Source organism: Nelusetta ayraudi, unplaced genomic scaffold (assembly GCF_046127955.1).
Source record: "Nelusetta ayraudi isolate G7.1 ecotype Tasmania unplaced genomic scaffold, CSIRO-AGI_Nayr_v1 ptg000163l, whole genome shotgun sequence".
In the NCBI taxonomy this organism is placed as follows: Eukaryota; Metazoa; Chordata; class Actinopteri; order Tetraodontiformes; family Monacanthidae; genus Nelusetta; species Nelusetta ayraudi.
Window position 1 is genome coordinate 32,779 of NW_027466213.1, and position 21,383 is coordinate 54,161.

The 21,383-nt window shown below is 44.0% G+C and overlaps 1 protein-coding gene and 1 long non-coding RNA gene across 3 annotated transcripts in view; one reads left to right on the forward strand and one right to left on the reverse strand.

Moving 5' to 3' along the window:
• Positions 1-21,383, forward strand: part of LOC142880210 (uncharacterized) — a 32,235-nt gene that overhangs the window by 6,973 nt on the left and 3,879 nt on the right. The window contains exon 1 of one of the 2 annotated variants that reach the window (XR_012925403.1): positions 20,096-20,208. The exons of the other annotated variant lie outside the window; for it this stretch is intronic. This is a non-coding gene — a long non-coding RNA (uncharacterized LOC142880210). Of the gene's footprint in view, positions 1-20,095; positions 20,209-21,383 lie in introns of those variants that run through there. 2 annotated transcript variants of the gene reach the window in all.
• LOC142880208 (sterile alpha motif domain-containing protein 9-like) lies at positions 12,648-20,442 on the reverse strand. Its single transcript, XM_076013958.1, has 4 exons — positions 20,286-20,442; positions 18,121-18,176; positions 17,975-18,040; positions 12,648-17,433 (listed from the first exon to the last, which is right to left on the reverse strand). The coding sequence occupies exons 1-4, from the start codon at positions 20,425-20,427 to the stop codon at positions 13,006-13,008; spliced, it is 4,692 nt and encodes a 1,563-aa protein (XP_075870073.1). The 5' UTR covers positions 20,428-20,442; the 3' UTR covers positions 12,648-13,005.

Genomic DNA, 21,383 nt, shown 5'->3' on the forward strand with positions numbered 1-21,383 from the left:
ACCAAATTTGGGGCTTCTAGTACTTGAGGAACCCTAACCCTAACCCTAACCCTAACCCTAGCTTCAGTCTTATCGTCAACCCTAATTCAATGCAAGTCTATGGGGTGAAATTTCAACTTTGGCCTAGAGACATGGGGCCACTTGCTTTTTCATCAGGAGCCCCCAAGAAGCGCCCACACCAAATTTGGGGCTTCTAGTACTTGAGGAACCCTAACCCTAACCCTAACCCTAGCTTCAGTCTTATCGTCAACCTTAATTCAATGCAAGTCTATGGGGTGAAATTTCAACTTTGTCCTAGAGACATGGGGCCACTTGCTTTTTCATCAGGAGCCCCCAAGAAGCGCCCACACCAAATTTGGGGCTTCTAGTACTTGAGGAACCCTAACCCTAACCCTAACCCTAGCTTCAGCCTTAACGTCAACCCTAATTCAATGCAAGTCTATGGGGTGAAATTTCAACTTTGTCCTAGAGACATGGGGCCACTTGCTTTTTCATCAGAAGCCCCCAAGAAGCGCCCACACCAAATTTGGGGCTTCTAGTACTTGAGGAACCCTAACCCTAACCCTAACCCTAACCCTAGCTTCAGTCTTATCGTCAACCCTAATTCAATGCAAGTCTATGGGGTGAAATTTCAACTTTGGCCTAGAGACATGGGGCCACTTGCTTTTTCATCAGGAGCCCCCAAGAAGCGCCCACACCAAATTTGGGGCTTGTAGTACTTGAGGAACCCTAACCCTAACCCTAACCCTAGCTTCAGCCTTATCGTCAACCCTAATTCAATGCAAGTCTATGGGGTGAAATTTCAACTTTGTCCTAGAGACATGGGGCCACTTGCTTTTTCATCAGGAGCCCCCAAGAAGCGCCCACACCAAATTTGGGGCTTCTAGTACTTGAGGAACCCTAACCCTAACCCTAACCCTAACCCTAGCTTCAGCCTTAACGTCAACCCTAATTCAATGCAAGTCTATGGGGTGAAATTTCACCTTTGTCCTAGAGACATGGGGCCACTTGCTTTTTCATCAGGAGCCCCCAAGAAGCGCCCACACCAAATTTGGGGCTTCTAGTACTTGAGGAACCCTAACCCTAACCCTAAGCCTAGCTTCAGTCTTATCGTCAACCCTAATTCAATGCAAGTCTATGGGGTGAAATTTCAACTTTGTCCTAGAGACATGGGGCCACTTGCTTTTTCATCAGGAGCCCCCAAGAAGCGCCCACACCAAATTTGGGGCTTCGAGTACTTGAGGAACCCTAACCCTAACCCTAACCCTAGCTTCAGCCTTATCGTCAACCCTAATTCAATGCAAGTCTATGGGGTGAAATTTCAACTTTGTCCTAGAGACATGGGGCCACTTGCTTTTTCATCAGAAGCCCCCAAGAAGCGCCCACACCAAATTTGGGGCTTGTAGTACTTGAGGAACCCTAACCCTAACCCTAACCCTAACCCTAGCTTCAGTCTTATCGTCAACCCTAATTCAATGCAAGTCTATGGGGTGAAATTTCAACTTTGTCCTAGAGACATGGGGCCACTTGCTTTTTCATCAGGAGCCCCCAAGAAGCGCCCACACCAAATTTGGGGCTTCTAGTACTTGAGGAACCCTAACCCTAACCCTAACCCTAACCCTAGCTTCAGCCTTATCGTCAACCCTAATTCAATGCAAGTCTATGGGGTGAAATTTCAACTTTGTCCTAGAGACATGGAGCCACTTGCTTTTTAATCAGGAGCCCCCAAGAAGCGCCCACACCAAATTTGGGGCTTCTAGTACTTGAGGAACCCTAACCCTAACCCTAACCCTAGCTTCAGCCTTATCGTCAACCCTAATTCAATGCAAGTCTATGGGGTGAAATTTCAACTTTGTCCTAGAGACATGGGGCCACTTGCTTTTTCATCAGAAGCCCCCAAGAAGCACCCACACCAAATTTGGGGCTTGTAGTACTTGAGGAACCCTAACCCTAACCCTAACCCTAACCCTAGCTTCAGTCTTATCGTCAACCTTAATTCAATGCAAGTCTATGGGGTGAAATTTCAACTTTGTCCTAGAGACATGGGGCCACTTGCTTTTTCATCAGGAGCCCCCAAGAAGCGCCCACACCAAATTTGGGGCTTCTAGTACTTGAGGAACCCTAACCCTAACCCTAACCCTAGCTTCAGCCTTAACGTCAACCCTAATTCAATGCAAGTCTATGGGGTGAAATTTCAACTTTGTCCTAGAGACATGGGGCCACTTGCTTTTTCATCAGAAGCCCCCAAGAAGCGCCCACACCAAATTTGGGGCTTCTAGTACTTGAGGAACCCTAACCCTAACCCTAACCCTAACCCTAGCTTCAGTCTTATCGTCAACCCTAATTCAATGCAAGTCTATGGGGTGAAATTTCAACTTTGTCCTAGAGACATGGGGCCACTTGCTTTTTCATCAGGAGCCCCCAAGAAGCGCCCACACCAAATTTGGGGCTTCTAGTACTTGAGGAACCCTAACCCTAACCCTAACCCTAACCCTAGCTTCAGCCTTATCGTCAACCCTAATTCAATGCAAGTCTATGGGGTGAAATTTCAACTTTGTCCTAGAGACATGGGGCCACTTGCTTTTTCATCAGGAGCCCCCAAGAAGCGCCCACACCAAATTTGGGGCTTCGAGTACTTGAGGAACCCTAACCCTAACCCTAACCCTAGCTTCAGCCTTATCGTCAACCCTAATTCAATGCAAGTCTATGGGGTGAAATTTCAACTTTGTCCTAGAGACATGGGGCCACTTGCTTTTTCATCAGGAGCCCCCAAGAAGCGCCCACACCAAATTTGGAGCTTCTAGTACTTGAGGAAGCCTAACCCTAACCCTAACCCTAACCCTAGCTTCAGCCTTATTGTCAACCCTAATTCAATGCAAGTCTATGGGGTGAAATTTCAACTTTGTCCTAGAGACATGGGGCCACTTGCTTTTTCATCAGAAGCCCCCAAGAAGCGCCCACACCAAATTTGGGGCTTCTAGTACTTGAGGAACCCTAACCCTAACCCTAACCCTAGCTTCAGCCTTATCGTCAACCCTAATTCAATGCAAGTCTATGGGGTGAAATTTCAACTTTGTCCTAGAGACATGGGGCCACTTGCTTTTTCATCAGAAGCCCCCAAGAAGCACCCACACCAAATTTGGGGCTTGTAGTACTTGAGGAACCCTAACCCTAACCCTAACCCTAACCCTAGCTTCAGTCTTATCGTCAACCTTAATTCAATGCAAGTCTATGGGGTGAAATTTCAACTTTGTCCTAGAGACATGGGGCCACTTGCTTTTTCATCAGGAGCCCCCAAGAAGCGCCCACACCAAATTTGGGGCTTCTAGTACTTGAGGAACCCTAACCCTAACCCTAACCCTAGCTTCAGCCTTAACGTCAACCCTAATTCAATGCAAGTCTATGGGGTGAAATTTCAACTTTGTCCTAGAGACATGGGGCCACTTGCTTTTTCATCAGAAGCCCCCAAGAAGCGCCCACACCAAATTTGGGGCTTCTAGTACTTGAGGAACCCTAACCCTAACCCTAACCCTAACCCTAGCTTCAGTCTTATCGTCAACCCTAATTCAATGCAAGTCTATGGGGTGAAATTTCAACTTTGTCCTAGAGACATGGGGCCACTTGCTTTTTCATCAGGAGCCCCCAAGAAGCGCCCACACCAAATTTGGGGCTTCTAGTACTTGAGGAACCCTAACCCTAACCCTAACCCTAACCCTAGCTTCAGCCTTATCGTCAACCCTAATTCAATGCAAGTCTATGGGGTGAAATTTCAACTTTGTCCTAGAGACATGGGGCCACTTGCTTTTTCATCAGGAGCCCCCAAGAAGCGCCCACACCAAATTTGGGGCTTCGAGTACTTGAGGAACCCTAACCCTAACCCTAACCCTAGCTTCAGCCTTATTGTCAACCCTAATTCAATGCAAGTCTATGGGGTGAAATTTCAACTTTGTCCTAGAGACATGGGGCCACTTGCTTTTTCATCAGGAGCCCCCAAGAAGCGCCCACACCAAATTTGGGGCTTGTAGTACTTGAGGAACCCTAACCCTAACCCTAACCCTAGCTTCAGCCTTATCGTCAACCCTAATTCAATGCAAGTCTATGGGGTGAAATTTCAACTTTGTCCTAGAGACATGGGGCCACTTGCTTTTTAATCATGAGCCCCCAAGAAGCACCCACACCAAATTTGGGGCTTGTAGTACTTGAGGAACCCTAACCCTAACCCTAACCCTAACCCTAGCTTCAGTCTTATCGTCAACCTTAATTCAATGCAAGTCTATGGGGTGAAATTTCAACTTTGTCCTAGAGACATGGGGCCACTTGCTTTTTCATCAGGAACCCCCAAGAAGCGCCCACACCAAATTTGGGGCTTCTAGTACTTGAGGAACCCTAACCCTAACCCTAACCCTAGCTTCAGCCTTAACGTCAACCCTAATTCAATGCAAGTCTATGGGGTGAAATTTCAACTTTGTCCTAGAGACATGGGGCCACTTGCTTTTTCATCAGAAGCCCCCAAGAAGCGCCCACACCAAATTTGGGGCTTCTAGTACTTGAGGAACCCTAACCCTAACCCTAACCCTAGCTTCAGCCTTATCGTCAACCCTAATTCAATGCAAGTCTATGGGGTGAAATTTCAACTTTGTCCTAGAGACATGGGGCCACTTGCTTTTTCATCAGGAGCCCCCAAGAAGCGCCCACACCAAATTTGGGGCTTCTAGTACTTGAGGAACCCTAACCCTAACCCTAACCCTAGCTTCAGTCTTATCGTCAACCTTAATTCAATGCAAGTCTATGGGGTGAAATTTCAACTTTGTCCTAGAGACATGGGGCCACTTGCTTTTTCATCAGGAGCCCCCAAGAAGCACCCACACCAAATTTGGGGCTTCTAGTACTTGAGGAACCCTAACCCTAACCCTAACCCTAACCCTAGCTTCAGCCTTAACGTCAACCCTAATTCAATGCAAGTCTATGGGGTGAAATTTCAACTTTGTCCTAGAGACATGGGGCCACTTGCTTTTTCATCAGGAGCCCCCAAGAAGCGCCCACACCAAATTTGGGGCTTCTAGTACTTGAGGAACCCTAACCCTAACCCTAACCCTAGCTTCAGCCTTATCGTCAACCCTAATTCAATGCAAGTCTATGGGGTGAAATTTCAACTTTGTCCTAGAGACATGGGGCCACTTGCTTTTTCATCAGAAGCCCCCAAGAAGCTCCCACACCAAATTTGGGGCTTGTAGTACTTGAGGAACCCTAACCCTAACCCTAGCTTCAGCCTTAACGTCAACCCTAATTCAATGCAAGTCTATGGGGTGAAATTTCACCTTTGTCCTAGAGACATGGGGCCACTTGCTTTTTCATCAGGAGCCCCCAAGAAGCACCCACACCAAATTTGGGGCTTGTAGTACTTGAGGAACCCTAACCCTAACCCTAACCCTAGCTTCAGCCTTAACGTCAACCCTAATTCAATGCAAGTCTATGGGGTGAAATTTCAACTTTGTCCTAGAGACATGGGGCCACTTGCTTTTTCATCAGGAGCCCCCAAGAAGCGCCCACACCAAATTTGGGGCTTGTAGTGCTTGAGGAACCCTAACCCTAACCCTAACCCTAGCTTCAGCCTTAACGTCAACCCTAATTCAATGCAAGTCTATGGGGTGAAATTTCAACTTTGTCCTAGAGACATGGGGCCACTTGCTTTTTCATCAGGAGCCCCCAAGAAGCGCCCACACCAAATTTGGGGCTTCTAGTACTTGAGGAACCCTAACCCTAACCCTAACCCTAGCTTCAGCCTTATCGTCAACCCTAATTCAATGCAAGTCTATGGGGTGAAATTTCAACTTTGTCCTAGAGACATGGGGCCACTTGCTTTTTCATCAGGAGCCCCCAAGAAGCGCCCACACCAAATTTGGGGCTTCTAGTACTTGAGGAACCCTAACCCTAACCCTAACCCTAACCCTAGCTTCAGCCTTAACGTCAACCCTAATTCAATGCAAGTCTATGGGGTGAAATTTCAACTTTTTCCTAGAGACATGGGGCCACTTGCTTTTTCATCAGGAGCCCCCAAGAAGCGCCCACACCAAATTTGGGGCTTGTAGTACTTGAGGAACCCTAACCCTAACCCTAACCCTAGCTTCAGCCTTATCGTCAACCCTAATTCAATGCAAGTCTATGGGGTGAAATTTCAACTTTGTCCTAGAGACATGGGGCCACTTGCTTTTTCATCAGGAGCCCCCAAGAAGCGCCCACACCAAATTTGGGGCTTGTAGTACTTGAGGAACCCTAACCCTAACCCTAGCTTCAGCCTTATCGTCAACCCTAATTCAATGCAAGTCTATGGGGTGAAATTTCAACTTTGTCCTAGAGACATGGGGCCACTTGCTTTTTCATCAGGAGCCCCCAAGAAGCGCCCACACCAAATTTGGGGCTTCTAGTACTTGAGGAACCCTAACCCTAACCCTAACCCTAGCTTCAGCCTTATCGTCAACCCTAATTCAATGCAAGTCTATGGGGTTAAATTTCAACTTTGTCCTAGAGACATGGGGCCACTTGCTTTTTCATCAGGAGCCGCCAAGAAGCGCCCACACCAAATTTGGGGCTTGTAGTACTTGAGGAACCCTAACCCTAACCCTAACCCTAGCTTCAGTCTTATCGTCAACCCTAATTCAATGCAAGTCTATGGGGTGAAATTTCAACTTTGTCCTAGAGACATGGGGCCACTTGCTTTTTCATCAGGAGCCCCCAAGAAGCGCCCACACCAAATTTGGGGCTTCTAGTACTTGAGGAACCCTAACCCTAACCCTAACCCTAGCTTCAGCCTTAACGTCAACCCTAATTCAATGCAAGTCTATGGGGTGAAATTTCAACTTTTTCCTAGAGACATGGGGCCACTTGCTTTTTCATCAGGAGCCCCCAAGAAGCGCCCACACCAAATTTGGGGCTTCTAGTACTTGAGGAACCCTAACCCTAACCCTAACCCTAACCCTAGCTTCAGCCTTATCGTCAACCCTAATTCAATGCAAGTCTATGGGGTGAAATTTCAACTTTGTCCTAGAGACATGGGGCCACTTGCTTTTTCATCAGGAGCCCCCAAGAAGCGCCCACACCAAATTTGGGGCTTCTAGTACTTGAGGAACCCTAACCCTAACCCTAACCCTAGCTTCAGCCTTAACGTCAACCCTAATTCAATGCAAGTCTATGGGGTGAAATTTCAACTTTGTCCTAGAGACATGGGGCCACTTGCTTTTTCATCAGAAGCCCCCAAGAAGCGCCCACACCAAATTTGGGGCTTGTAGTACTTGAGGAACCCTAACCCTAACCCTAACCCTAACCCTAGCTTCAGCCTTATCGTCAACCCTAATTCAATGCAAGTCTATGGGGTGAAATTTCAACTTTGTCCTAGAGACATGGGGCCACTTGCTTTTTCATCAGGAGCCCCCAAGAAGCTCCCACACCAAATTTGGGGCTTGTAGTACTTGAGGAACCCTAACCCTAACCCTAGCTTCAGCCTTAACGTCAACCCTAATTCAATGCAAGTCTATGGGGTGAAATTTCACCTTTGTCCTAGAGACATGGGGCCACTTGCTTTTTCATCAGGAGCCCCCAAGAAGCGCCCACACCAAATTTGGGGCTTCTAGTACTTGAGGAACCCTAACCCTAACCCTAACCCTAACCCTAGCTTCAGCCTTATCGTCAACCCTAATTCAATGCAAGTCTATGGGGTGAAATTTCAACTTTGTCCTAGAGACATGGGGCCACTTGCTTTTTCATCAGGAGCCGCCAAGAAGCGCCCACACCAAATTTGGGGCTTGTAGTACTTGAGGAACCCTAACCCTAACCCTAACCCTAACCCTAGCTTCAGTCTTATCGTCAACCCTAATTCAATGCAAGTCTATGGGGTGAAATTTCAACTTTGTCCTAGAGACATGGGGCCACTTGCTTTTTCATCAGGAGCCCCCAAGAAGCGCCCACACCAAATTTGGGGCTTCTAGTACTTGAGGAACCCTAACCCTAACCCTAGCTTCAGCCTTATCGTCAACCCTAATTCAATGCAAGTCTATGGGGTGAAATTTCAACTTTGTCCTAGAGACATGGGGCCACTTGCTTTTTCATCAGGAGCCCCCAAGAAGCGCCCACACCAAATTTGGGGCTTCTAGTACTTGAGGAACCCTAACCCTAACCCTAACCCTAGCTTCAGCCTTAACGTCAACCCTAATTCAATGCAAGTCTATGGGGTGAAATTTCAACTTTGTCCTAGAGACATGGGGCCACTTGCTTTTTCATCAGAAGCCCCCAAGAAGCGCCCACACCAAATTTGGGGCTTGTAGTACTTGAGGAACCCTAACCCTAACCCTAACCCTAACCCTAGCTTCAGCCTTATCGTCAACCCTAATTCAATGCAAGTCTATGGGGTGAAATTTCAACTTTGTCCTAGAGACATGGGGCCACTTGCTTTTTCATCAGGAGCCCCCAAGAAGCGCCCACACCAAATTTGGGGCTTCTAGTACTTGAGGAACCCTAACCCTAACCCTAACCCTAACCCTAGCTTCAGCCTTATCGTCAACCCTAATTCAATGCAAGTCTATGGGGTGAAATTTCAACTTTGTCCTAGAGACATGGGGCCACTTGCTTTTTCATCAGGAGCCCCCAAGAAGCGCCCACACCAAATTTGGGGCTTCTAGTACTTGAGGAACCCTAACCCTAACCCTAACCCTAACCCTAGCTTCAGCCTTATCGTCAACCCTAATTCAATGCAAGTCTATGGGGTGAAATTTCAACTTTGTCCTAGAGACATGGGGCCACTTGCTTTTTCATCAGGAGCCCCCAAGAAGCGCCCACACCAAATTTGGGGCTTCTAGTACTTGAGGAACCCTAACCCTAACCCTAACCCTAACCCTAGCTTCAGCCTTATCGTCAACCCTAATTCAATGCAAGTCTATGGGGTGAAATTTCAACTTTGTCCTAGAGACATGGGGCCACTTGCTTTTTCATCAGGAGCCCCCAAGAAGCGCCCACACCAAATTTGGGGCTTCTAGTACTTGAGGGACCCTAACCCTAACCCTAACCCTAACCCTAACTTCATTCTTAACGCGAACCCTAATGCCATACAACTCTATGGGGGTCAAAAGTCAACTTTGTCCTAGAAACGTGGGGCCACTTGCTGTGTCATCAGGATTGCCAAATTTGGGGCTTCTAGTACGTGAGGAACCCCGAAACCCTAACACTAATTTCAGCCTTAAGCTTACCCCTAACTCTAATTTGGGGAACTTCAAAGTTGACAACTTTGCCATTGACATCACGGTATTTTTCATTTTTTCATGTGGATTATTTCCAAAACTATACAGTAGAAATGGACTTGTGAGGTATCATTGTAAAGCATGGGAGCTCTACTATCACAATCAGTTGACATATTTCACGGGAAATCATTTTTGGCCTTTTTGTGGGACATCCTCTGCAGCATTCAGAGACATTTTTCTTCCATGCTGAGCTGCGTGAAAAATCTTGAGACACTTCTACTGGAAAACTAATCTTTCTGCCTCATTGGACTTTAAAATGGAACTCCGCCAGTTGTTGGACTCGAACCTCCAACCACAGGATTAACACGGCAGCGCTCTTACACCCTGAGCTATCTGCTGACTCTTGAAGTTCATCCACTGCCACATTCATCCTTCATTATTGGGCCAATGAACTTGAACATGGATCTCTGCCTCTACCCTAAAACATCTGTCATTTGGTTTCAACTGGGATTTAAACCCACATCTCCTACACCCCAGTCAGAGGTTTAACCTACTGAGCTAAGCAGCTTGTGAGCTTGGTGACTATGAAGGTTAATAAGTCACTGTGTTGATACAGCCATCCTCCATGTTGACTCTCTGCTTATGATAAAAACACTACTGTAAACTGTTTTTGTCCTTTGTTTTCTTTGATTATTTGTTTGTGTATCTTTGTAGCTGCTTTCTCTTTGTCAGTGTCAGGTGAAGCACTGAGGCCTTTCTGGTTCTCTGCTCCTCAGCGCTGAAGACGGTCTTGTGGGGAGCAATGCTGACTCCCAATACGGAGGTCACAGGATCGAAACCCAGCGTGGACCAGAGGTACAACACTGGTGTGTGTGTGTGTGTGTGTGTGTGTGTGTGTGTGTGTGTGTGTGTGTGTCCAAACAGAAACAATTGAATTTAATTTTAAAAGAGTGAGGAGAATTTTTTTGGACATGAAACTTCAGCTTCAGCTCCACTTGTTGTGTTTCACTTGTACCAAAGTGACGACTGTTTATTTCTCCTGCAGCTGCACTTTATTCAAGAGGCCACCAATGTCACATCCTGGTATCAACCACAGTCCTCAGGAAGCTGCTCAGTGGGTGACTCTGGTGTGGGAGAGCAGGGTTCAAATCCTGGTCTCCACCATGAGAAGTGTCTTTCTTTTGAAGTCAAAGTGAGAGAGACAAAAAAAATCAAACATCATCTCAAGACAGACAGTTGTTTGAACATTTTTTTTTCTTTTGGTGTCAAATAAAAATTCATAGAAACAGTTTAGTAGTTTTGTCAGTCTGAACCCAACCAAGATGATATACTGCAGGGGTCAGCAACATGGTTCACCAGGTCGCCCTCGAGGACCACATGAGTTCCCGCAGGCCTGTTCTAAAAATAGCACAACTGGCTGAGTTGCACGTAAAAAAAAAAAAAAAATTCCGTTGCTATTTATTTGTTATCACATATGCATTTACATAGGCTCGAAAATTACAATATCTTTATCCTCAGAATGAGAATGAGAATGGGTTACAGCTCAGGTTTGCCCAGAACTCGCAGATGTGACTGTATTGTGATAGTTTAGCATGAAACACGGTGAAAGAATGCAAAATGTTCAAATGGCCAGAAATGTCATTGTCATGTAAGTAAATGTTCATTATTTCACTTCTATGTATTTTAGTAAAAAAAACAAACAAAAAAAGGGCCTTTATTCTGCACCTTTTTACCTTTTACCATCAACTTTATACTGAGTATTCTGGATATCTGGTATTGTTGTATTGGATTGTTTTGCACAGCCCCAGCTGTCTCTGAATCTGTCGCAGCTGATGTGTGATTTCAGAATGAAAAAACCTGCTATGCACAAAATCGAAAGGACGTGGCTGCATTTTCTACTTTCCTCTGGCTGGTTGAGACCCCCCTCACCCCTACTTAGGCCTGATAGCAGTCCACAGGGGGATGATTTGCTGAAAACAAACAACATCCAAACAAAGGACAAGAGTGTGTCGAGCAGTTTCTATGGGTGGGGGCTCCGAGGGAGAACTTGTGTGAAATAATTGCGAGACACGATTTCAAACAGATGTCTATTTGGACTTGGCCCTGGGCTTGTGTCCCTTGTTAAATATAGTGATTTGATTGGAAAACAAGCCATCTAAGATGGGCCTGCAGCCAACTGGACCATTCAGGGGCTCTCTAATGACCCCCCGGGGTCAAGGGGTCATCGGAGTAAAAGCAGATCAGAGAGAATGTGGGGCCAGCACCAGCCAGGACAGGACTCATAAATCTGAACCATTCTCAGAGGAAGCAACCCCCCCACACACACACACACACACACACACCACCACCACCACCACTTACCATCCAAATTAAAATACAATCACAGTCGTCACATTGTGCCCCCCCCCACCCCTTCTGTGCAAAGGATGTAATTCAGAGCCAGCTGACAGACTCAGGCTTGAGGTCAACACGGTTGTGTATTTTTGGCTCCTCAAGTCAAGCTGTGGAAAATTGACCTTCACATCTTTTGTATTTAAGAAGTACGTACACCCCAACACTTTGTTCCCAAATTGTCTATTTTCCCCCGTCATTTCATTTTACCAAAGAGTCTAATAATGAAGTCTCAGAGTTGTGATTTGACATGGACGAATGGGGTGCATTATTGCAGTGGGAACGCAGCTGAGTTTTTCCTCCCAATTTTCAGACGGCTCAGCTTCTCACAGATGTGATGATGCAGGACGAACAGCTGCACCCTGCAGCGGAAAAAGCACAAGATGATCTGGATCGTTTTTCATCCCTGCAGGCCGCTCGGAGGACCAAGGGTGCGCTCTTAGTTCCTTGAAAATCAGCACTTTGTCAGACTGGCAGAGAGTGAATTTTAATTCATTCTCATTCTCACAACAAGAGACTTCTGACAGACTGTTCTGAGCAGCTCTGAAAACCTCCTTGGCAGCAGGTTTCATTGTGTCAAAGCTGGCCAACCTTAGTCCGTGTTAAAAGAGAGAGAGAGAGAGAGAGAGGAATTATGAAGTAGTGGGGAACTGATTGTCATCTGTTTTTAAGACTGTGGCGCCCTCTTGTGTCTGAAACAAGGAAAGGCACACAAACCTGGATCCCCCGTCCACCTTCTTCTTTGTTGGTTTATTTGATGATGCCAGCGTTCACCCTAAGTACGAAACCTGCTGTTTCACTTTGATAATTATTTCATCATAAATACTTTAATCGAAAAAAGCTCCCGCACACAGCTCGACTCTCTTCCTTTGGTTTTTATACATAAATACTTATATTATTATAATAATTATTATTTGTCAATAATTGTTTTACAATAATTACTTTTATTGTACTATGATTTTACTTTTATTTATGTATTTACGGGCAGTATACTGAGTATTCACTAAAATAAAAACCATAAATCAGGTGTAATTTCACACACTGGACCTTTAATGTTTGTTGCACATTAATAAACAAATAACAGATGATTTATTCATGCAGTCATACATTTGGAGTTTTCTTGACTTAAATTTCAAAATAAAAAAAAACACATTAACATGCGGCTATGGACGAACCATCAATTCTGATTTTGTAATTCAGTTGTACAAAATGAGATGTGTGAAAACACAAATTAAACATTCATGCAAAATATTTTACTTGACATCAGCTTGACTTGATTATTTTAGTTGCTTCTGTTTACAAGTGCTGCTTTGACGCAGAATCAGTTGCAACTGTAGAGCAAATGGCACCAGAACTATTAGTTGGAAATGCAGGTTGCTTTCATAGGTTAATTATTGTCAAGTATGTCAAGTGCAACCGGCCCTTTCATTGTGAAGCCAACAAAAAATGACACTGTTGAACCCTTGTCGTACCTGCTAAGCTGATTTTTAAACACTGGACTAACTTCCAGCCGTTGAGGGCCGACCAGAATGTAGTCTGTGTCTACCACACCCCGGACTCTCCTGAGAAGATCCTTCACCTCTTGCTCTCGCCATATTTTACCCTTTTCCCACTCATCTTCCAAACTGATGTACTTTTTGATGACCTCATGATGTTGATGGATCAGTTTTCCATAGCCTGGCCTCTTCCCCAGGAAGAAGTGGACCATTGGCCTCTTTCCATTGTACATGTCCTTCATCTGCTCGTGATAACAGTCCCTCAGCTTTGAGATGTACTCGGACAGTTTTTCACCTTTTGTAGAGGACTGACTTTGGTCTGGCCACAATAACACAACTGCAATGAAGCACAGCGGCATGATGTCCTCCAAAGAGCTGCGCAGCCCCAGAACTTCGAAAAGGGTCTCAATGAGTTTCTTGTATCCTGACATGATTGGTGATTCTGGTTTGATGCAGCTCAAAACAATGTTGACGTAGATGAAGTTGATTCTGTCCTTCACAGTACGTTTAGCACTATTTTTCAAAATAAATCCTTGGCATTTAACTATGTTCTCAATATCTGGAGAACAAGTGTCATTTGAAAGACAACTCAGAATCCCTAAGTATGAATCGGCTTTGTTCTTCTCTAGGTATTGTCTTGCGTTTACTAGGTTTTGTATTTCTGGATTCCAGCTGTGTGTGCAAAAGAGTTCTGCATACTTGTCAAAACATTCTGAAAGCTTTCTTTTGGATTCTTCTTCACGGCTGTCTATTATTCCAAATCTGGAGCCCAGGTTCACAAAGACGTTATCGAGGACGTTGATCTTTTCCTTCATCTGACACTTGACAATGTGAAGTAATGAGCTGAACTCTCTGAAGATCTCATGGTAGGGTTGGTTTGGAATGTTGTGTTGGTCATGTCTCTCTACATCCACAAGCTTCCGTTCACCTGATAGAACCTGACTCAACATGCTGCGGCAGTTTTGGGGTGGAAATACAGGTGTTTTTTCCAGCACTTGAATGACAAGTAGGTATAACTGAATTTCTCCCAGAAATCCAGACGTATTAAAGATAGAGTTGTCTGTTCTGATCTGTAATTTATATAGTGACTCACTCTTTGCAAGCCTCTGTGTTTCCTGGAATGCTCCTATTGCCGTCTCAGACAGTTCAAGTAACGTTTTTGTTGTTTGAGGATCCAAGGGATCTCTGTGTTTTTCAATTATGCTCATAATTTCATGCTTGATAACCTGTGCTGTTGTATCTGCAATAAACGAGCTGTCCTTGGAAAGCTCCTTTGCCCTCTTTGCATAATGTTTGGCCTTTGGATAATTTCCCTTTTTCAGGTAATAGTACCTGGCTAGTAACTGATTGATGATTGGATTTTTCGCAAGTCTTTTCACTGCATTTTCCAGCACGGTCTCTTCCAAGCCTGGACTTTCTTCTACAATATCTTGAATGAGCGGTGAGAATTGGGGGACTTTCGCTTGCGAACTGTTTCTCCACACCAAAATGTGGCGAATATCTCCAAGGAGCTTGTCTTTGCCCAGTGTGCATTCATAAAGCTTGTCTGTGGTCAGCAGAAGTTCAGTAATTTCAGCTTTGCTCACTTTGTGCGTTGTGGCAAGTTCCTTCAAACAGTGACCTGCAATACTGGAATGGATCATTTTCACAGCTTTGAATACGACCTTGCTTTCAACTCGGCAGGTGGTTATTAAAGTTGAAAAACTACCAAATCCATCTTCCACTTTACTGGTTCCAGCTTGTGTTTGAAGATCCAGAAATTCCTCACACAGAGAGACAGAGAGTGAGGCATGCCAGCCGTATTTGTGCAACAGCGCTAATATAGCCAAAAGTTGTGCCTCTTTCTGATTGATGTGGAAGCTCTTCAGAGTCTTGCTAGCCACACTATGCGCATAGGCTGCACTGAAATTCTTCTTCATGAACATGAATCCATAGAATGTTTCCTGAGCATTAGGGTGTGTCTTCTCAATCTCTGTCAGCTTTTTGTCAAAGAACTTCTTCTCTGCATCAGAGAGAACATTACTAATGAACACTGTGTCTTCAGTTTCCACTGCTGACTCTGAAGTCATACAGTTCAGGATGATGACCTGTGCAGACTTGGAGCGAATACGTTTATTTGCACATTCCTCCTGAATTCGCTTTTTCAGATCAAATACTTTTTCTTTGTCATCAAAGTCGTCTATCATCAGCAAAACAGGGAGTGGGGATGAGTTTTCCTTATGTTTAAATGTCAGAAGCTGAACTACTTGTGCGGCTATCTCAGCAAAGTTTGCATTGTTATCTCTGAGGACAGCACAGCGAAACGTCTTGCGGGAAACCCATAAAATGTGCATTGCTAAAGTTGTTCCACCACAGCCTGGTAAGTGGTGGACGTTGAACACTGCGCACGTGTTTCCTGAAGACCACTTGTGATCTGTACACATGTCTTTGATGAAGTCAAACTTGTCTCGTTTAATAAAAGGGAAGGATCCAGGCTCCTCTGAGAAGTAAAAATTCCACCAGGACACTTTCCCTCCTTTGTAGAAGTTCTCCTCTATGGCTTTTTTGTCCTCATCTCCACCCTCACATTGGTTTGTGCACAGAACCTCTATGGCACTTAAGCTGCGCTCAAATTTCTTTTCCAGGAGGACAGTACCTCCTCCCACACTTGGTAGAAACCGATGATGTAGATGGTTTCTGGAGAAAAGGCTCAGAGTCGTGTCATTGACCTCAGCAAAACTCAGCTCAAAGACGGAACTACTGGAGATGTCAATTCTGCATTGGGAAAAGATCTGATCCTTCCAAGAAATAAATGTTTTTTCACTGTCACATATGCAGAGAAGTTGCTTTTCATGGCCTCTGAACTGCTGGCAGAAAGTAATGAAAGTATTAACAAGTGGATCCATCTCCTCAGCGAGTGTTGAGAAAACGAGGAAAATAACTAGAAATCTCTTGTTTGGAAGTACTTCCTTACGGCACAAGAAAGAGCTGACCTCTCGGACAGATTCTCCCTTTTCTATTAACCATTTGTCTACGTCTGACTGATGCTCTCCACGAACGCCTCCATTGCAGAACACCCAGCTGGTGGTTCGGGTTAATTTCAACCTTTTGGCAATGTCCTCGACTCCTTCTGTGATTTTATAATCGGCTGGTATGTGGACAGTCACTGGACTCCGTTCACTGAAGAAATGATGTAATCCATCTTGAGCTGATTCTGGATCAAAGTCTAAGACTGCGGTAGGGTTGAGTTCCACAAGAAACTGAAGTGATTCAGACAGGGCTGGAGGGAGTTTGTTGGCGACAATCACATATTCCTCAAAGTCTGACTTGTCCAGCGAAAGTGTCCCACCAGTTATCTTCTGAATTAATCTAAAACCATGGGCGCTTGTTTTGATTACGGAAACGTGATTCTGTTCAGCTTTTTCTCTGGATTCTAGAAGTTGTTTAGTTTTGTCTTTAAACTCTTGAAACTTTTTGTTTTCCTTGTTTTCCTTGTTACCAGACTTAGCCAAAGTTTTTGGGTGGATGTTACAGGTACTTGCCCCATCCCGAACATAGCACTGTTTGTCCTTCCCACCCATGTTATAAATGAGATAGTAATGATCTTTAGTGACTTCGCTGTGCGGCTCTATGTCTACTTCTATCACATATTTGTCAGATGAGGTCTGGTCCTTGTTGAGAAGACGAACAAATCGAGGATGTTTGATGCATTTTAGTGCTGCCTCAACACATTTGGGCTGAAAATGACGTTTGATAGCAGCTCTCAGGTTATTCTCATAAGCTTCCTTGTCCTCAACAACCACTCCCAGCACTTCACCATGTGGTTTGTCAGCAATTCCAAAATGGATGGTGCCGTTGGTGCGGCTATTCATGCAGGCTGCGCCAAAGCGAATAACTTCATTTGTGAATTTGTCAAACTGGTTTTGTGGTGTGGTATTTGTGAAAGCCTTGAACTCATGGCAGGGTTCAATTAAGTCCAAAGCACCAGATTCTGTAATAGTTAGAATGGTGGCCTCCATGTATCGGGTACCATCATGGTATCCCCCAAAAGGAGAAGGTCTGCATGATCCACTGGGCTTATTTGTAGAACTGGTCACTTGCTCCGTCCTTCGCTTCAGCCACTCATCTCTGGCTTGAATTATGAGCTTTGCTGGACCCAGACACACACCTTCTGATTTAATGTCTGCTAGTTCTAAAATCAGGAGACTTTGTCCTTTAATTTTTGCTTTGAAAAGAATCTCGGAGTCTGCTTCATCCACACCTTCCAGCTGAAGAACCCAGTGTTTCACTTGCTCTGCAGTCCAGTCCTTGATGTCTGCTGGGAGATCAGGCAGCCGACTCTGAAATAGAAATTGGTTGTTTTTAGGTCACATCAAAAATGATGCAAAGCCTAAAGAGCTAGTTCAGGCAGACTCACGGCTGCATGTGTCATGTGACTGATCAACTGATCAACTGATCAGTCACATGACCTCCTCACCTGATAGAACGTTCTATTTAAACTCTCCCAACTTCCAGGTTATTGCTAGCATTGGTGTTGCCGCTCTGCCACTCCAAGCAGCTGCTGCTGCTGGTCATCAATGTGGTTAATGCTGATCTCCCTCGACTCAGTGTGTTTACTGCTACACTGCTGCTTGCTGCCTATAAGTTATTTGCAATCCCTCCACCACCCAAGCAACCACCACTAGGCTCTGCTTCTCTGATCTAAGCTAATATTTGACTAAACTAATATCCATTGTCACATCGTGGTCAATGTTAAGTCTTAGACTGGAAGTATAAAACATATTTTTTAATGAGCAACAAATACAACAATTTTACTTTTTTCTGTATTTTGAAAATATTCTTCCCGACAGATAAAATCTGTTGGTTTTTTTGTGTGTTTACCTTTTCCTCTCCTTGATTTGCCATAGCAGTGGTAGATTCTTTCTTAAAATGTGGGGAGCAGACCCCCTGGAAAACATATGGCATGGGTTAACTGACAATGATTTGACACTGTAGCATATAATAATATTGTGGTTGTATATATTTACGTGGATGTTTTTTTTCGTTTTCTGCCTCAGTTGACGCACATCTTGACCACCAAATACTGCAATAGAAAAGAGAGCAAATGTTTGAAAAGTGACAGAAGTCCCTAAACATTTGCATCAAACCAACCCTGTGAAATAGGCCTAGGTGGTTTGATTGAGGTGTGCAGTGAACTTTGTGACAGGTTTTTTTTTTTTCAACTTATTGGTATTTGATTGACTAATAAAATCAAAAGTGATTGAAGATGACTTTGTGTAAACACATTTTTTTTTCTAGAGCGATTTTGACAATTGCTCAGCTCGGAGCCTGACCCCAAACATTGATGAACTTGTACACAAGATGAGACACCAAGTATTTGGCTCACACAAGTGAGCGTCATACAGCAGCAGTTAGTTTAGTTAATTTAGTTTCATTTTTTCATTTCTTGCCACGACAGACCATTTGATTTTTCTTTGAAGGAAATAGTTTTTTGGTTGTTGTTTTTCTGTAGATATCTTCTCTGTTGAATGGACACTGGAAAGTTTGCAGAGATGGAGCCATAAGAAATGCATGCAACTGATATTTTTTTTATTTTCAACACTTATAAAAGCAGTGATTGGTGAGGAATACAAAGAAGCAAACTGAGTTCAATGCAGCTTGAATGCAGTTACATATTTGCACTTTTTTCTCTTGTTAGGACAGATTTAATTTTTCTCTGAAGAAAATCCTTTTTTTTTATACTTGAAATTACTGATAGAGCCATACGAAAATATTGCAACGGATTTTATTAGTTTATGTATTTAGTTAGCTCAATGATTCATATGTAGGCAGCGCTATATAGCAACGCTGTATAGGCTGTGACACTTATACCATTTTATTTTGTGGCCCTCTATGTATTTGAGTTAGACCCCCTCGTAATAGACTATTGAAATATCGTTGATGGAATCTTGGCAACTGCTTCTATTCACCGTCAGACCAATTAAAAGTAGTTCAAATAATCACGTTTTGTGACTTTATATGTCTTATAAAGGGTCTCTGTCCTTTCCTGGGGTAGGCTGGCCTGAAGTTAACCTTGGGGAGCATCAGTAATTGTGCTGATGCCCATGTTACTCTTAATTATTCTTTGTTAACAACCATTTGTTAAATTGATTCAGCAGAACTGAAATCGTCTACGGCAATCACAGAAAGTATGACAAAGGGAGAGCACAAAGGGAGAGCACCCTTTAAGAAGAAATATTGCAGAATGATAAGAAATCTTGACAGAAAAAGTTTCAAGTATTGTAAAAAGCACACAGCAAGTGGGTAAGGTATAAAGCCTTGCGCTGAAAGCATTTTGGACCATATCCACAAAGCGATTGCCTGGTTTTTATGGCAGAAAATCCATGCAAATGGCACCAAAAACAGTGCTTCCTATCCACAGAGCGGACATGAAGGTGAGAAGCAGCGGAAAATGCACCGAGGTGCAGGTAGTGGCAGGGCTGCACCAGACTCATTTGAATATATTTAGTATATATCAGTTATTTTGCACAAAATACAAATCCCTATATATGTCTCATTGGAAACAGCGCCAGATCCACAAAGTGGAAAGATAAGCTACTCTATAGGGTTCAGAGAGACATGATGATTCTGATATTGTGGATGATAGCAAATCAGGATGGAATTAATAGTAAATATTCACCAGGATCAGGATAGGTCAGGATATTTCTTCAACAAAAATCATTCGGTGTAATCCACAATACCAGCAAATTTGCACCCATAGTAGGTAGCAGCCAACCATTGGCAACTACCACAGCAATCAGAATGAGAAAATGTCTTTTGATTGATTTTTGGTGAATACTTTTAACTATTAACCACCAGTCTGTGGGGTGTAACTTGTAGACGGTCCCTTAAACTGTTTCTTTTTCCATTTTGGTTTTGGTAATGAATATTGAGAAAACAAGGCATTATTTTGTTTTTTCATTTTCTGTTTTATTTTGAAAAACGATTGAACGAAAGATACACCAACCACTCATTCCGTTTCTTTTTGTTTTTTTTGTCAGTACAGTGTCATTAACCGTCCTCCACATACTACGCCCGTAACTTAGTCAAATTGTGTTAAGGAAGCTGATTAGTAAGTCAAAGCCATAAATAAAGTATTCTGTCAGAAGGCTTTCTGTTTGTATTCGGAGGAAATGCAAAATACAGCACTCACCGATGTGTTGTGTCGCTATGGTGCTGGTTTGCCTCTCGGATTCCCAAACGACACTGGTATCACATACCACAGTACAGAGGAAGAATGAGCGGGGAAATTCAGGATGGTGCCTTATCACACAGAACACACCCAATGACAACATTTCTGATAAAAGGAAACCCAAGACAGCCCTCAAATACGGAAGTGCGCAGTGTGCTCGAGCCTGTTTGAACCCAAAACAATCTTTCAACAGTGCAGGCAGAAAGGCAACACATTCTTGAAACTGACTGACTAAACTCGCTTTGTGTGTAAGATAGATTGCAAGTTTGATTTTTTTTCTTTAGTTATATGGACTATCAAGATGTGAGATATGTGCATACTGTATACGTCTATACAACAATAGCTTGGTAGATCATTGGATGATTCCACTGCCACTCTCCTGCCGCTCTGTGTCTCTATTGACGTCTCTCACTGTTCCACCCCAAGCGGTCAAAGCAGACGGCCGCCCTGCAGAGCCGGGGTCTGCTCCAGGTCATCATCTTTCTTTTGAGTCTTTACCTTTTTCACGTTTAAATAGGTTTCCCTGGAAAATATCCTCCTTTCCTTTCGGCCACCTATGCTGGTGCTCTCACTGTGTGGCAGAATCAGCTTGTGACATTCCACTGTGAATTGCCTTCATCACCAGAAAGAACAATAAATTCCAGAAGAGGATTTTCCCCTCCTTGAAGTTTAGCTGCCCTGTCCTGCTCTGTTGCAGCAAGAAACTCTTACCCACTCAATTTAACTGAGACAGAAATCCAAAAATAATTGTATTTATAGATCTGGAAAATGTAGTATCAATATATATGCAGATGTCCAATAATTAGTAATTAAGACAACTTTGTGGTCTCTCCTGGGAAGAGCTGGTGACATCATCGGGTAGAACCACTTCAATCAGTTCACTCAAAACACAGGACCTAAAATCAAGTAGTCGGGAAAACCGTCCCCAAAAAGGGACGCCAGCCATAAACCTAAACAAAAGGCTACAGAAAACAAGGGGACACTAAACCCCAAAGAAAACCAAAACTAAACATAAGAGCCCAGTAATTCCCCAACAAACAAATATATAAACACGAGCGT

Bases quoted from the DNA above. Each gene is read 5' to 3' on its own strand.
- LOC142880208 (XM_076013958.1), bottom strand. From the start codon at position 20,427: ATGTTGTCATTGGGTGTGTTCTGTGTGATAAGGCACCATCCTGAATTT. The intron at 18,177-20,285 runs GTGAGTGCTGTA...TTTCTATTGCAG, and splicing joins CATAGCGACACAACACATCG to TATTTGGTGGTCAAGATGTG. The intron at 18,041-18,120 runs GTAAATATATAC...TATGTTTTCCAG, and splicing joins AAACGAAAAAAAACATCCAC to GGGGTCTGCTCCCCACATTT.